Source organism: Phragmites australis, chromosome 5 (assembly GCF_958298935.1).
Source record: "Phragmites australis chromosome 5, lpPhrAust1.1, whole genome shotgun sequence".
In the NCBI taxonomy this organism is placed as follows: domain Eukaryota; kingdom Viridiplantae; phylum Streptophyta; class Magnoliopsida; order Poales; family Poaceae; genus Phragmites; species Phragmites australis.
Window position 1 is genome coordinate 22,801,907 of NC_084925.1, and position 17,272 is coordinate 22,819,178.

At 43.4% G+C, this 17,272-nt stretch overlaps 1 protein-coding gene across 1 annotated transcript; it reads right to left on the reverse strand.

The window, feature by feature from the left end:
- Window positions 1-16,145: 16,145 nt before the first annotated feature.
- LOC133917868 (arabinogalactan protein 1-like) lies at window positions 16,146-16,625 on the reverse strand. The gene has a single exon (XM_062361699.1). The coding sequence runs from the start codon at window positions 16,623-16,625 to the stop codon at window positions 16,146-16,148; it is 480 nt and encodes a 159-aa protein (XP_062217683.1).
- Window positions 16,626-17,272: the final 647 nt, after the last annotated feature.

A 17,272-nucleotide genomic window follows, 5' to 3' on the forward strand; every position in this document is an offset into this window, starting at 1 on the left:
GATTATAAAGATTTCACCCTCAGAAAAGCTCTAACCTATTACCAAGGCTAAGCCTATCATCTCCTCTCCACTAAAACCTATCACTAAGCTCTCAACTGGCTGGCTCAAGGTGCCCTTTCAACTCTACCCCTCTATTTATAGGACTAGAGAGGTGCCTTAGCCCTTAAGTTTTCTTGTTCCTAAAATACACATCGCTTTCAATGGCTTCCTACTTACCACCGGAGCATTTTGGTCCATTTTCCGCTCCGTCTATTGAACGGCTGTGACACCTTCACGACTTAGCTTGGTCTTTATGCTAGCTTCACGATGATGCCACGTGCACTCCATCTCTCCATGGTTTTGAGGCCAAACCACGAAACCACCTCGCACGCTTCTCAAAGTGTGACTCACTGCTGGTTGCTTTGACCCCAAGAAAGCATCCCGATATCAACACAAGTACTCCATCTTGCGATCTTGACCACCGGGAAGTCGCTCCCACTCCTGATCCCTTGGGCCGCTTTGTCACTTGCATCGGCATCCCCTTCGCTTGACTTTGTCAACACACCGTCTTCATCCACCCTTTCATGCTTTCACATATAAGATCACCCTTGACTTTGTCTGGCTTTCTTGATCGTTCGGCATCAAGCACCCTGCTTGGCCCCAATCATCTCGCCATCGGCCACCAAGTTGCATTAATCACCAGAAAAACATGAGACAAGCACACATGCATCTCCAAACCTCCAAAAACATCTCCAATTAGCCCAACATCAAAATCCCTGTCGAAGGACCAAATCCATGAAAAATTGTTAACACACGATGTTCCGATCTGGACACCGGAACATCCGATCTATGTAGCCTCCTCCACCGAAAACTACCTGGAAAAAGGTCTGGTGCAATCTCCTCATTCATCACTAGAATTTCTAGTCTCATCACCGGAACTTCCGGTCAATACTTCTACACCAAACCTCCATTTTGCAAAACATTCTGCAAGAATTGCTCCTGTTTTTAGTGAGACACATCTCCGGACCATCTGATGACTTCATCTCCAATTTTCTCCAAAAAATTCTTCTCTGCAGAAAATGATCTAGTGTTCATATTTTCTCAGAATGGAACTTTCGGTGAGCACCGGAACTTCCGGTCTGCACATCGGAACTTCTAGTGTGGATAGTTTTCCTGAAACAGAGACAAGCACTCCAAATCCAACATCCTCTTACTCGGGTTAGTCATGAACAAGAACAAGCATTAACAAACTCTTGCTATGCAAGTTCAACTCAACTCGAACATTGTAAGTAGCCCATCACTTATATAAACCAAGATGCTTATCTACTTGGTTTCTTAACGGTGATATCAAATATCCATCAACATTTATTTTCTTGTTCTTTGCAGTTTAATAGAACCCAAGATTCTCAAGAGGTGGCCGACACAGTGGATTGTAAGGAATGCCAGCGCGATCATGTTGTATGGTGATGAAGTTACTTTGGCTGCATCGCAGAATATAGCATATAATTAAAAGTGAACCAGCTAGACTAAATGAACAAACAATATGAAACAAAAAAACTCGCATTTCCAGAAATTTTGGAAACATTGTGCTGACCATGAGGCATCCATAACAAATCGTTGGACTGATCATTGGTAGTCATTTTCTAGACCTGCAACAATTCCTCCATATCAGGAAGTTCGATCACAATGCAAGGTTAGTAATTTATTGTAATGACCCAGACTGGTCTATAAGAATACTATCTGGCGTGTACACAACAAATTGCAAATGTCATTCTCATTCCTTGAATTTGTGTACAAAATACATCCCCTATTCTGAGCTCATTAGCAATACAAACTACACATAATTGTTGTGTACATGCATATACAGCAGTCTATCATATATAGATGCACAAAACTAATCTTGGCTAGATTCGTGTAGTACCAATTGACCATAAGTACACTAACCTTGGTGATTCATGTAGTACCAATTGGCCATTGAATTAGATAATAGGTATGCGTTTTGCATCAATTTATCTGTACAACTGCAACAATAGAAGCATATGTTCCCTGACAAATTTTGATTGGTGAGATGGAGATACCTTGTGGCACCCCAGTGACCACCACAAGCCCGGAATACTACAAAACTAACTCTACAAGACCGCCGAAAAAGAATATTTTGGCAGCAACTACTTTTTTTAAGGTTTAATTAGCACATCACCATGGATAGATAGATAAATAGACAGATAGAAACATCACACTATCAGTGTATCAAGCATCCTAGGAAAGGACGACACATGCCTCCAACAAACATAAACACAATGACAATACACTCATACAATAAAAATGACTAAAGGTTGCCTAGTTGACATCATAACATAGATACACAAAAGATGGAGGCGAGCATGCAAAATACATGCTGCTACCCATTCTGTATGCTCGCCATCACCTCAAAGCACACCTAGAAAGATATCAAGGGTGAGATTAAAATAATCTTAGCAAGTGAACTACTTTACAAGATATTTAACTACGATTAATTAGTCATTTATTTTTAATGAAGACAAGAAAGCTTAAAAGGTTAACATCACCTAAACTCTTAACTAAACATGATAATACGATCACAACACCAAGTTATCATCCAATAGCTTGATTTATCATAACAATAATCATCAATACGACAATAAATACTTCCTTGCAATACGAAGAAAATCAAACATCGATGCAATTAAATTTAATATTGCCATATGAATGCATATGTATACACATGTCATGATGTTCCTCGCCCTTACCCCTTCTTGGGTAATGTAAGGTGGGCACCACACCCCTTCTCAAATAATATACGATGCTGTACTAGTACAGTTGCGAACATTGTGCGAAAAATAATCCTAGTGCATGAGATGCATATGACATGCTTCATGCATAACAGAAAAACATAAATCCCCCCAAAAATGCACATACTCCATGAATTGCATGCAAAGAATATGAACAAGTGTAAAATTACATATCCCTCTTCCTTCACCTCATGATTCGATAATCATATAATATTCAGAAAGGTAAATAATAATGTAACATGCTCACATTCAGTTTATTAGGTTATTTAAATGCATTGCAAATAAAAGGATCGAGATAACCAAATAACAAGTTAAAGCATAGCACAACCACTATATTAACTTACCTTCACCGGCGATAAAGGCGGGCACTAGCTGCGTCATAGAGTGGCATCACCTAAACAAACACATAATTAGCACCAAAACATAGCAATGACATCTAAGAAAAAAGGCACACACTCCTAGGACAAAACCCCCCGCATATATGGCATTACCGAGGTTTACAGAAAATTGCCTACCACTTTGCTTTTAGGCTCCAATTCAGAAACTAGCTATAATTATCAAAAGCATAAATCATAGTGACGATGACTAATATGTAACTACCATATCTGGATGCCCCAGGATTTCTTATTATTCTCGCAGCATATCTCTATCTCCGGGAAGGAGATCTCTGGATGAATGAAAACTGCCCGTAGGAACCCAGGATATCTCATAAATAGAGAAGTTGATCTCGAAGAACAAGAAGGAAGACTCCAGAAAACGTACGACACCCCCTCTACATACGAAACCTGGGGACCCTATGGAGGACAAGTGATTACAAATCATTAGTAGCCATTACACACCTGAGGAATCTCTGGGTCCACCAAGCCTTTCATAGCTAGATCTTCTTCGACTACACGCAAGGAAGCCACCTGACTAGGTTAGATCTATCTTTGCTAGCCACGCACCCCCTTATAATAGTCTCAGAGATTAATACAAGATAAATATGATGTAGTGTTATTATCCTAAGGGAGGCCTGAACCTGTATAAAAATTCCTCTATATATTCCTTTGAATCATCTACTCAAAGCATTCCACATCCTTTCTATAGGTTCATAAGATCGGTAGTTCACCATTCGTCAACAGCTGGCGCCGTCCGTGGGGATCATGACAATAGACGTTGAAGATTCTGCACGACATGCCATTGACTTCACCCATGCATGCACTGAGGATTGGTTTCTCGGACGAGGGGTTCTACGACAAGTTCACCCTCCCCCTAATGAACCATTGATTGATAGGGTATACTCCGACGAAGAACTATTTGGCGACAATTCTAGCGATGATGTAAGTCGCTTCATGGATCAATGAACCAATGACCAAGGCATCGAGTTCAAACCACTCGGCTACCAAGACAATTTCTAATGAGCTGTTCACCACAAGTCGGGATCCTCCCCCATAGCGTCCGATAACATGAATTATCGAGATACCTACCCGGAGCAATTCGATGAGAAATCCATGATGGATCTGAACTCCTCCTCTAGTGGAGGTTACGCCCGAGAAGTCTGTACCATCGGAGCCAGGGGTGACAATCTGGTCAATCTTGGTGATGATCCTGCAGGCATGCAGATCCCTCATGCTCTGGGTCCAGGCGATGGCCATCTTCTGTTGGCCATACATCCCTAGGACCAAAACCCTAATGGAGCATAGGGTTTACCATCTCCTAACCATCAGCAGGGGGCTCGGCGTTATAGATCTGCAACGACGCAGAGGCTCCTTCTATAAGAGGTTCTTATGCGTCCTCTGACTACAGATCTGACAACCCTTGCTTGTAAGGGCTGGATGAACTCGATAACCGGCATGATGAAGGATGTTATCATTCAAGCCGAGAACTCCCATCTGGCTACCACTAGTTCTAATCATGGGAAGTCTCGCATCACCCCTTCTCGAGATGGATCGGACTTGGATAGATGTACTCCCTAGAATAAGATGAAGTAGGAAAACAACCGAGAAACTAACCACCACAGGACCTCGCCGGTCAAAGGTCATCTGATCAATGACTTGCGCTAAGTTATCGACCGATGGAGATGCTCAAAGACCCTCGAGGAATTACCAACTGCCCCTCGATGATCCAATTGGAGGACGTCTAGGTACCACTCTAGCTGGGGCCAATCTCCGACTCCAGTGGAAAAGACACCCATGGATGTCCAAACCAAGCAAGTTGCCATTAATGGGTGCCAGGCCTTCTTCTGAAATCTATGGAATGTGAACTGGCCAACAAGGTTCCACCATGGGTCGATCAAGAAGTACAATAGGAACATGAATCCCATTGAGTTCTTCCAGATCTATACCACGATGATCCAAGCTGCTGAAGTGGACGAAAAAGGTAATGGCAAATACCGCCCTACAACCCTTGAGGGGGTGGCCAGAACATGGCTGACCAACTTATCGTCAAGGATAATATACTCGTAGGAACAACTTTGTGATGTATTCAGAGCGAACTTCCTAGGTAAGTATGTTCACCCTGACACGAAAAATGATCTCTACCGTTGCGAGGAGACGGATAAAGAAACTTGGCATGAGTTCGTGTACTATTTCAACAATATCTGAAACACCATCCCAAGATCAACGACTACGATGTCATCTAAGAATTCACTCAGGGGGTTCAGAGTTGGCGATGCATTGAAAATGTTGCAAGGAAGGAGCCCGAGATGGTCATGGAACCAAGACGATCAAAGAGCTCATGAAGATCGTCAACATGTCCGATAAAGCAGAAAATGCACTCCTATTCATCAAGGAGAAGGCCTAGAGCATCAAGCCCCCTCAACCTAGGCTTAACAGTGACACAGCTAAGAGTAAGCACAAGAAGAACAACAAGGGAGATAAGGGCAAGAAAACCAAACCTGATGAATTTTTTAGAGATTTTCCCCACACCCATCTCGACAAGCGCTCCGATTCATCCTGGGGCAATCACTTAATACCGAGCTCTGACAAACACGATGGTAAGACTAGGTACAATCTTCACTAGCTCGACAACTATAGCCTCCATGAGTGTCGCCTCTGGAAGAAGATGGCCAAAGCAAATATCAAGAAAGCGGCTAAGGGAAAGAAAACCTAGGTCGCGGCCTAAAGTAGGGACTCCACCTCTAGCAGCAACAAGGACAACTTGGATCCGATGTCATTCCAGTCGAACGAAAGGACTGTCGACCACATGTTTGGTGTTTCCGCCTCTTTTGAGTCCAAGTGCCAATACAATATGATGGCCCGAGAAGTCTTAGCCGCTGTCCCCGAGGGCTCATAGGACCTTAAGTGGTCAAACATAGAAATTTCCTTTGGTTAGGACGACTGCCAAGAGAACTTCGTACGGCCAGGATGCTTCCTAATAGTGGTCAAACCTCTGATCAATAACTGCAGAGTCTCCCAAGTGCTTATCTAAGGAGGGAGTTCCTTGAACATCCTCTTCATAGATGCCTTCGAAGCGATGTAGATCTCCTGATCTACCATTAAGCCAATTACGCAAGCCTTCTATGGTATAGTACCTAGGTCGTTGGCCACTCCGATCAGCTAGATATCGCTCCCTATGCGGGAAGCATGACAACTTTCGAATAGAGAAGATTCTGTTCGACGTAGTTGACTTTGAGACAATGTACAATGCCATCTTAGGATGACAAACTTTGACCATGTTCATGGCTGTCACGTACTATGCTTACCAGAGTGTGAAGATTCCAGGACCCGAAGGGGTTATCACTGTGAGGAACCGTCCAAATGGTATTCAAATTAATCATCAGGCAGATCATTTTTCATAATCACAACCTCGACGATTAATCAGAATGCCGTCCCGGTAGTCCCGGCACATGTTTTGTGCTCAAGATCGGAACACATACCTTTCCAACATATACATCACAACAAAGCTTAAGAAAGAGCGAGTAATTAACATTATATTACAAGTCTTTAAACATGCAGCTGTTTCCATAATTTACAGCAAAAAGGAAACAACAACTACACAGCGGAAGAAAACTATACAACAAAAGGATATGGAGCCACATGCCCTTAGGCTCCATACCAAAATACTGAGTTCGGAGTAGAGTATGCTACTCCTGCTCGCCACCCTGATCGGCAGGCACAAAGTAGCCGAACACCGTCTCTTCCTCACCGACCTACGAACCTGCATCAACTTAAGGGCAGCACCCTGAGTACGAAAGTACTCGCAAGTCTTACACAATATAAAGCACATATACATAGCTCGACTCCAAGGATCATGCATTTAAGCTGGTAACAAAACTTAAACATGGTTAAGTTAATTAAGCGATAAGCATCCTAGACATAGGTGTGAGCAACTAACTTAACCAACTTATATGAAACTACCTTGCCATAACCAACAACTGAGCATATGTAAATGTAACAACAAGTATATCAATGTGAACAAGTGCCAACTCAAACCAACAACCACCATACCCAGACCATAATCACATGACCGACCATCAACCTCATGCCATCATCCACAAATCACAATGAGAACTCTACGACCGGGTGCAGATGAAACAATAGCATGCTCATGACCGAGAGCGCGGCAGTTCAAACTGTTTATACACCCTGCAGGGGGATACTCCTGGACCCACACGACACGAGGACCATTCGGCTTGTGCCATCGGCCAAAGTGCACACAAGGGGGTATTACCGTAAGTAGACTTATATTCAATCAAGTCAAATATTACAAGAGTAGTAATGAAATGGTCGGTTTTTACCTTTGTAGCAAGTCAATGACGGGTTGGTAGGTTTCTTTCGGATTATTTTGTGAGTCGAAAATAAAGATCTTGCTAATATCTGACTGGATGACAAGTAGGATCCAATGAAAACTGCACATAGGTCACCATAGGTTAGTTGGTCCTAATTTCTAACGATGTATTGCTCAAAAAGAGTAGAAACATGTACCCCCAGTGGTAGGGTAAAAGTATGTATTTCTTCAATTGTAGCTCCAGAAGACACTTCAATACATACTCCTCGATTTTTTTTAGGTCGGCAGATTTCATCATTGTTGGATTGACAAGATGTGGGTCGATGAATCCCACATGCATGATGCACTCCTTCCTGCATCTTTGTACCTCCATTCTACACAAGGAATAACTTAAGTTCAATACAATGGTACAGAAATGTATATTGTGAATTATACGTATATGACACTTACAGAGTCCAACAACTCAAGATAGACACGTCGAGGGCATCATGCTGGTACAATCGATACATTTCCTCGAAGAATATAAAAATACTATCGTCCCCATGAAGGAGATCTTGTTCCTTGACTCTAGCCTCGAAACTTTCCCTACCCTCCTTCGACTCATTCATGTACCACGCATGAAAATTCCGAAGTTGATATGTCAGTTTGGTCCACTCGTCCGGCGCGACCAACAGTTCGCCCAGCTTAAATTGCCATCTCTCGGCTGCTTTGGGTGCCACAAACTCGTTAAAAATTTGCTCTCTTGTCATATTGGCATCCTTAATGAATCTTTCTAGTTGTTGTTCTTCCCGTACCTTGTCGATAGAAGCCTGCCTCAAGGATTTCTTACCTTGTCTGATTGACGCTTAGCCACAGCAGGTTCGCTCAGCGTCAAGAGAAACTTTTTTGTTTCTGCAGTGAGTGGTTTTTTCTTCTCAGGCTCTCACTTTTTAAATAATTTCTTGACTTCGGCGTTCTATCGCTCTGTTTTCCACTGCAGTTTTTTCATAAGGCAACTTCTTAGGTGCTGCCACCTTCTTAGACTGAGAGCGTGTTGCCCGAAAACACATACCAAGCCACCTTAACGGGGGGTCTTTTCTTCTTTCTCTTCACCCCCACACCATCGCTCTCGATATCATCAACGTTGCTCTTGTACCGTCTTGCATTGCAAACGCGACATGCTTCCAAGTCTGCATCCTTGCCGCGGAACAACATGCAATCGTTTTCACATGCATGTATTTTCTCTGCTTCCAATCCCAATGGACAGACAATCTGCTTGGCATGGTATGTGTTTTCGGGCAACACGTTCCCCTCTGGAAGCAATTCCCTCAAGAATTCTAACAATTCATTGAAGCCCTTATCGGCCCAACCATTGCTAACCTTCATTTGCATCAGTGTCAGCACCACATGGAACTTGCTGTGCTCATCTTTACAGTTTGGGTAAACTGGTGTTTTAGAGTCCTCTATCATGCGCTGGTATTTTTGATGTTGTCTTTCACACGTGAAGTCCCCCTCCCCATCGTGCAATATTTGTTCTATGCCTTCTTCATTGTTGCCAACAAAAGTGTTCCAATCATCGTTCTCGACAAAAGTATCTTCAAATGCCGACATATAGAAGTCTTCGTTAGTCGTCGGATCATTGCCTCCTCCTCCTTCGACTGTTGGTTGACCTCCACACCCAACATCTGCAAGTTCACCATGCTCAGTCCAACGGGTGTAGCCAGCCTTGATACCCCTGCGAATCAAGTATGCACGGATCTGCTCTATGTTTGAAAACTGCTTCTCATTCTTGTAGTTGACAAACAGACAGCATATATAGTGCTCGTCACGCTTCCTTTTTGGCTTCTTGTACGTCGCGGCAGCCCTCAAAAAAGCCTCGATGCCAACAATAAACTCTGGCCCTTGTTCCTTGTACATCAATGACCGGTCCATCTGCAAATCATTATAATTAAACACATTGGACTTATAATCATTAAACATTTCAAAATCTAGAACATATTCATCGAATTATTTCGCATCCTGATTGGTCCCTATTTGAGGGCCCATCTCCTTCTGGTACTTGAGCCGGTCGGGGGACCCACCTTCCAAAGGCTGCCGAGTCCGATTACGTCCCGTGGGTGGACATGCCATCCCTATAATACAATATTTTACCAACTATACATGTTAAATTCACTATGTTGATTAATTAACAGAGAAAATCCACTGGATTATTACTAAAATTCATGACTTTGAAAGTATACGCAATCCACATACTAGAAAATTAGAGCTAGATTTTAGAGACATTTTGCAAATACCTCCCTGATTTTTTATTCTTTGGATGCCACTCGAATGACAGTTCTAGCAGTATTTTTGCAATTTTTGAATGGCAATAACGGTTCAACAAGTGGCAAATTTGCAATTGTCCCTAGATTTTAATGTAGGAACCCAACTCTATTTACATGTGACTTTTAATCTACTCGTTAAATCATCTACAATGATAAAATTGCGACCTTTCTCTAATTTATATGGATATTTGAGCTCTTGCTCATTCCAAATTTCAACACCAACTTACAACCACCTAAATTCAAACCTAGATCAATCTAGCAACTAAAATCCAACTAAGAATCAAATGTAGATCATCTCTATACATCTAACAACGGCAAAGTTGCAAACTTTACCTGTATTAGATCTCAACTACATCTCTAAATCCATAACCATGGAACAAGCACCATCCATCATCAACCCTAGAGCAATCTACCAAGTAATCTATCCAAAAATGAAATATAGATCATCTCACTAACCTTAAAATAGTTGACTCCTCCAAATTTTGAAGGCTCCCACGCAAAAAAAACCTTGAATAGCCAAAAAAAATGGCAAGGAGGCGCTGTAACACTGGGCTGCGGCGGTGGCGGCTCTGTTCTGGGTCAAGACGGGGAAGAAGATGGGCTATATATACTGTAGGATACTATCAGTGCCCGTTATTAACTCCAGGCCCTCGATCGCGGGCGGGAGTTTTAGAACCGGCACTGATACCACTTTCAGTACCGGTTCCTTTGAACCGGCACTGAAGGTGGCGGCTATTATGTGGAGTTCTGTAGTAGTGCCCCCCTATTGGCTGGAACACTATTGAAAGAAAGAGGTGGATGAGGGGGAGGAGGAGGAAGGAAAAAGAAAAAAGAGGGAGAGGAGGCATAGGAGAGGGAGGAAGAAGAGGAGAGTCTCCCATTGGTGTGATGAACGAATATTTCTTTTACAGACACGGGCAGTAGTGACTGATCTGTCGCACAGAAATTAAAGACCTTTCCCTTGGAATTAAAGAGTTTGATTGATATTAATCTATCTATCCTCACTTGATTGACATTAATTAAAGGGCAAAGACTAGTTTCTGGCCATGCGGGCTAAGGCGTTTCAGCCCGCACGTCGCTCCCAGCCGCTCGATTTGGTGCGTACGGTCCTCCTTCTCAGTCTGCTCCCTCACACTACTCGATCCCTCCTCTCCCTAAATTTCTCTCTTCGTCATCACTTTCTCTCTTCCTCCAAATCTCTCTCCTGATCTTTTCTACCTTGCCAAAAGTGGCGGTCATCACTGGCTACACCCTGGTCCACCACCGAATCCCCCTGCTCAGTTTTGATTTTGTGTTTCCCGGGTTCAATTCGTGATTCTCGGCTTCAATTGGCACTACTGGGGCAGTGTAGGGATGGTTGTCATGACGGTAGAGGGGCCGATCCACACGGATGATCTGTCGGCAGTGGCGATGATGGTTGGGAGGCGGTGAGAGGGGTGTAGGTGGCAAGGGTAGGGGTCAGAGGAAAGGCGAGGAAGGACAAGGAACTCAATCTGCTGATATGGGTGGCATGGATTTCAATTTTGCTAGTTCGAAGCTTAATCCTGTGTTGAGGAGCTAGGTCTTGATGGTAATTCGGGCGGTAAGAAGCTTGACCCCCTTAGGAGGGCGTAAATTTGGGCAAGGTACACATTCCAAAGAGGAGGGTGTCGATTTGGGTATCGTGGGGAGCAACGCTGCAACTTGCCTCTAATGTTGTACTAATTTATTTACGTGGTTAAAAAAATTCTTTTAAATTTATTTTGACGAGCTTCTTCTTTTGAATATGCACATGAACAAGTCGATGATGAGGAGCTTGACCAAACCTAAAGGAGCTCATCCCTAATGATAAGGAGCTCGACCAAGGGCGGAGGAGCTCATTCCCAACAACGAGGAGCTCGATTTGCTCGGTTTGGACAATGTGTAGTTCAACTGATCCCCTAGGAGGGCGTCGATTTGGGTGACGAGGAACTCATTCTCGGTAAGAGGGGCATCTGTTTGGGTGTTGAGGGGAGCAGTGCTGCAACTTGCCTTTAAGGTTGTACTGATTTGTTTCTTTTGTTGTAGAATTTTGCTTCTGAGTTTGTATTGATGCCCATTTTCATTTTGAATATGCACAGCATACTAAGTGACTTTTGCATTTTTTTGGAGTTTGTGCTAATTAGTTCCTAGTGGTACAACCGAATTGCCCTCAAGGCTATACATTTTTTAGATGTTCGTAGAGTAAAAAAAATGTTGAAATCAGAATCTGTATGCAAAAGTTATGCCTATTTTACCGAATGTACTCCAGGTCACCTGTCAAATTATAACCTTCCACGAAATTTAGCAAAATTAGTCATTAGTGATGGGTCATGGTTATGACATGTCACTAATTATCTTCGCAAAGAAAGTTAAACGGATAAAATATCTGATTTCTATCACAACTACGTGATAGCAGAGGTGGTAAGGTTGCTACACACTCGAGGAGGAGGTCGCGGGTTCAATTCTCATGGAACGTAAACTTGAAAACAATATGAAAAAAGTGGCTTGTTAGACATATAGGATGGGCATACGTTAGGGGCGTGTTTGGTTTGGCTGCTCCACTCATGCAGGACGCGCGCGTGCAGCCAGACGGAGAGAGACTGACGTTTGGATGGCTGCACCAGTGGGAAAAGCTGCACCTGCTGGTGCAAATGCATCCGCCCAGTCAGGCCGGTGGGAAACGCTGGATTCGGCCGTTTCTCCTGGGCCTGGCCGGCGGGATGCAGCAGATTAGCACTAATGACGAATAATTAGTGAATATTAGCTCATATTAATATTTTTTAAATTAGATTAAAGTTTAATATGATAAATTAATTATTATAGAGTGTATTTATGTTAAATAAACATCATATTAATACTTGTTTTTTTATTTCAATCTAATGTAACGTATACTCGTGCGGGCAACCAAACACAATCTCTTCTCAGCCAGACTGAACACATGCAGCCAACCAAACAGACCCTACTGCATCTCCTCAGCCTGTCTCAACTCAGCCTGCATGAGCCATACGAGCCAGGCTGAGGACGTTTGGGCAACCAAACACACCCTAGATGACTCAGGTGAAAAAATACTTTGTTTTGATTTTTTTGTCCAAAAAATACATAAAACGTTCATCGGTCATCAGTAACGGGTCAAGATTACAACCTGCCAATAATATTCAGTCAATAGTGACTGATCATAGTTACAACCCGTCACTAATAACTAAACATTCGTAACAGATCACAGTTATGATCCATTACTATTCATCTTATTAGTGACGGGTCTTCGTTAGTGGTGTGATAATAGTAACGGGTATGAGACTTGTCACTGATACCGGTTATTATCTGTCACTAATAATTTTTTTCCACATAGTAGGATGATATAATTATAATTATATGACATCATTAATACATGCACGTTAATACCTATTAATACTAGACTAATATACACGTGCATACTTTCACACGCGAGATGTCTAATATGAGTAGTGCTCTAATTAGAAAACATCTAGTCAAATGTAGTTTTCTCGTTAGGAAATGCATGCCGAAAGACTAACGCATGCGTTAGCCTAGTCCGACCCCTAGTCGCTTCAGGAATCTGGTTGCCGTCTCTGCAGCGGTCGCGCGCTTTCCCTTGTAGAGCTAGCTAGCTCACATGCATGGGGTCACCTGCTTTGCTCCAGCTGGTTGGGCTGTTGGGCACGTGAGCAGCGGTGAAAAAATGCAAACCACTCGTTGTCCTCCTGCGCGCTGGTCCACGTAAATCCCTCTCGTACCGTGACTTGTAGCCAGATCTCGCTTGGTAAAAAAAAAAACCTACTGCTATTAGAGGGAAAGATTTCGTACGGGTCGATTTCGATTACAACAGTGAATAGTCGTATTATGTACGGAGTGAGGAGCAACAACACATCTATTATATACGGTAGGGACAACGACACTACACTATGTACAGAACTACTAAGACTCCGTATAATGTAAAGAAAAGAAGAGGCGCATAGTAATCAGAAGGCAGCTAGAGGGTTCGATAGTGCACATTTCTTCCAAAAGGCCAGAGGAAAGCGAAGAAGAAATTACTGATACTTTCTAGCCTTCGGTCATAAAAACTGATAAGAGCTTTTAAAATATTTGATTTAGAAACATTAAAATCATTGGTACACATTTATCTCAAAAAATGTTTTTATAATATAGTATAATAAATTTATTGGATTTTATAAATATATCTAATAAAAAATAGTGATCAAAGCTCTATATTAGAGAATGTGTCTTATCCAACTTTTATCCATTGAGTGATATTCTTTCAAGCACCGTCTGATCACTAAAGCCAAAATAACATATATTTATGATCGGATAGAGTACTCCTTCCATTCAGAAATACTAGGCGTATTTTTTGGACTTGATCTTTGAAGTTAGATTTTGACTAAAATTTTCTCACAAAATATATCATTTATAGCTACAAAACCTATAGAGTGTGAAATTATTTTGAATTATGAATCTAGTTGTATAATTTTTTTACATTAGGCATTCTTATAATTTGATTAAATATTAGTCAAAGTAAATAATTTTTTTTTTCTAGAAAATACGTCTGCTATTTTGAAATAGATGGAGTACTTTTTATACATTTGTCTCTACTCAGTTGGTATGCAAAGTATTTTGCACCTTTAATTTGTGGTTCATTCTATGTACAACATGATCAATTTGGGTTCTTTGAGAGATGAGTGTGGAGCGATATGTAGATCTATTTTAGTTCAACTGAATCAATTAAATGGTTATTTTGACTAAATCAAAATAACTAGTTAATTAATTAAGTTGGACTAGTGTGGATTCACATATATCTATTGATCACAGCACAGCAAATGTTTCATTTGTAAAGAAAAAATCAAGAAACAACTATAGGCATTACTATCAGAGCAAGTGATGTGCACAATTGGACAAAAAATATTGACCCATGGTATCAGTTTACACAGATTAAGGTGAGCAAAAGTGATATATTAAAAAAAAATCATAGGCATTACAAACCATGCAGAGAATCCACTAACACTATCAGGTACTATGCGAAGTCATCAGCATATCTAAGTGCCAACAGCCCCATTTCAATTTTTACTTCCAATTTGATACAGCAATATATAGCTATAATTGTACCAAAGGTGCAAAAGCCCTTCTAAACTCAGGGTCAGTAACTTGGCCACTATCCACATAGTTGAAGACATCATCTAACCACAAAATTCTGACAAAAGATAGCTTTCTATGCAAAATAAATACAGCAATGCTTGCAGCATAAACAGGTGATTCTTATCATCAGGCAATAATATGACATTCTAGTGTGCCTCCTAGCATTTGAATCATATGACTCGTGATCACTAATTAGGTTAGAAGAAATAGCAATTTCTGAAATACACATTGTAACTTCAGGCCCCAAGACTAAGGGCCACTTTGTATGCATACAGGAAGGCTAAGAAATGTTTTTGAATCCAAAGATACACACCTTATTGGTAAAACCTAGGAAGCAAAAACTACAAATTCCACATAAGAGACATCGTTGTTTTGTCAAGTTGGTATTCTCGAATAGGCATCATTTGATGTGGTTCAGCTCTTCTGGCATGTTCAAAGAAGCAAAACAAATCATGAAAGGTTAGAACAAATAAAGAATCTTTTAGGAGAAAATCAACAGGAAAATGTATTATTGAGGAAGCGTACTGCAATCAAACTGTGTCAACAAATTCAATCATTGTGAAACTAACACAACTTCATCACGATGACCGGAGTGGGCGTCTTGGTGGCTGGCTGGAGATGGACTACTGTCAGAGCAGGCGCCTCAGCGGCTAGCCGGTGATGGACGACTTCCGCAGTAGGCGGCTCGCAGGGCAGTAGGCAGTGGGGGCAGAGTGCAGGGATGCAGGTGGTAGGGATTCTCCATCTTCCTCTTGCTCTCTGACCGGATCTGGAAGGATATGAAGAGAAGAAAAGACTGACGAGGAAAAATGGATCTACCTTTGGTCGGGGTGGCTCCGTCCTTGTCCTGGGCTAGTCGTGGTGGTGGCGGGATCGTATAGGTAGGAGCGGCAGTTGGAACATGACGTGGGAGAAATATCACATGTGATGTACGGGAGGATAGAAATAGAGTATACGCTAAAGTAAGATAGGGCGTCTATTGGAGACTAGTTTTTATCCTTCTGATAAAAAACCGACATAGCGTAGAGCATTCTCCCGGAGATCCTCGAATTCTTTGCATAGAGGCAGGGTGGACCTAACATCTGACATGAACAATGGATCCACAGTGAAAATTACTCGATCGAAGTGATCTGATCAAAGTCTGACATGTCACATGCCAGAGATGCCCAAATGGGCCAGTCGTGCTGGCCCGGCATGGACCCAGCTACAGCACGGCCCGATAGGCCCAGATACTGTAACGAGCCGTGCTATGCGACCCGCGTGCCGCGCCCTCGGCCCATGGCACGGCCCGTGAAGCACAGCCCGACACGGTTGCAGCATGACGGGCCGTGCCGGGCCGCTGGGCGGTGAGGCCGAGCGGCGGGGTAGTGGCGGCGCGACCGGGCGGCGGGGCGGGGCCGGCGGGCGACTGGGGCGGGGCGGGGGCGGCGCGACCGGGTGATGGGGCGGGGCCGGCGGCCGGGGCGGGGCGGGGCGGTGACGCGGCACAGGGGCGGGGGCGGGTGGTGGGTGGGCGACCGAGCCGGGGCGAGGGCGGGCGGTGCGGCAAGGCAGCGCAAGGGTGGACGGGCGGCCGGGGTGTGGCCGTGGCGGAGGCAGACGGCACGAGCAGCCGGTGCGGGGCGAGGCAGCAAGGCGGCGCAGGGGCGAACGGCCGGTGCAGGACGAGGTGGGTCGTGCCCATGCCGACCCGTCTAAACCGAGCCGTGCCGTGCCGGCCTACCGTGCCGAGGTGTCGGCCCAGACATGACCCAGCTAGCTGTGCCGTGCCGACCCGACCCGTATACCCTCGTGCCTGAACCGTGCCTAGATCGTACCTATAGTAGCATATCTCAGATCAGCTCAATAAATCCGACCCAATTAACCATCTTTATCACGCATTATCTATGGATATATCGATGTACGTATTAACGAATAAAGAGGCCACATAGGTGGACCGATCTTTGAGTGTGACTTGCGATTGATGAGCTCCTATTGGGAAAGAATAAAGTTGGTTGCCGCTTTCACGTCACGTGCGTACAGGCGATTGAACCTAGCTTCTGCCTTGTGTTTTGTCCGGGCCATGCATGGAAGTCGCATAATCTTCACACTTTAGTACGCCGACCGAAGGACAAAGTTTTCTCTTCCAACTTGCAAGCATGACCACCGCGTAGCATGGCCACTTTCTAGCTAACTGCATGGTTGCGAACAGACACTAATCAACGTGATTAAACAGGGCTTCTTTGGACTATACCTAGCTAGCTAGCTGCATAGGTAGGCTACCTAGCTAGCTAGCTGCATAGGTAGGCTAGGTCTCCGGAAATTCTTTTTTACACGCGCACGCGTTGCCTT

Coding starts and splice junctions, on each gene's coding strand:
- LOC133917868 (XM_062361699.1), bottom strand. CDS start 16,625: ATGGGCACGACCCACCTCGTCCTGCACCGGCCGTTCGCCCCTGCGCCG.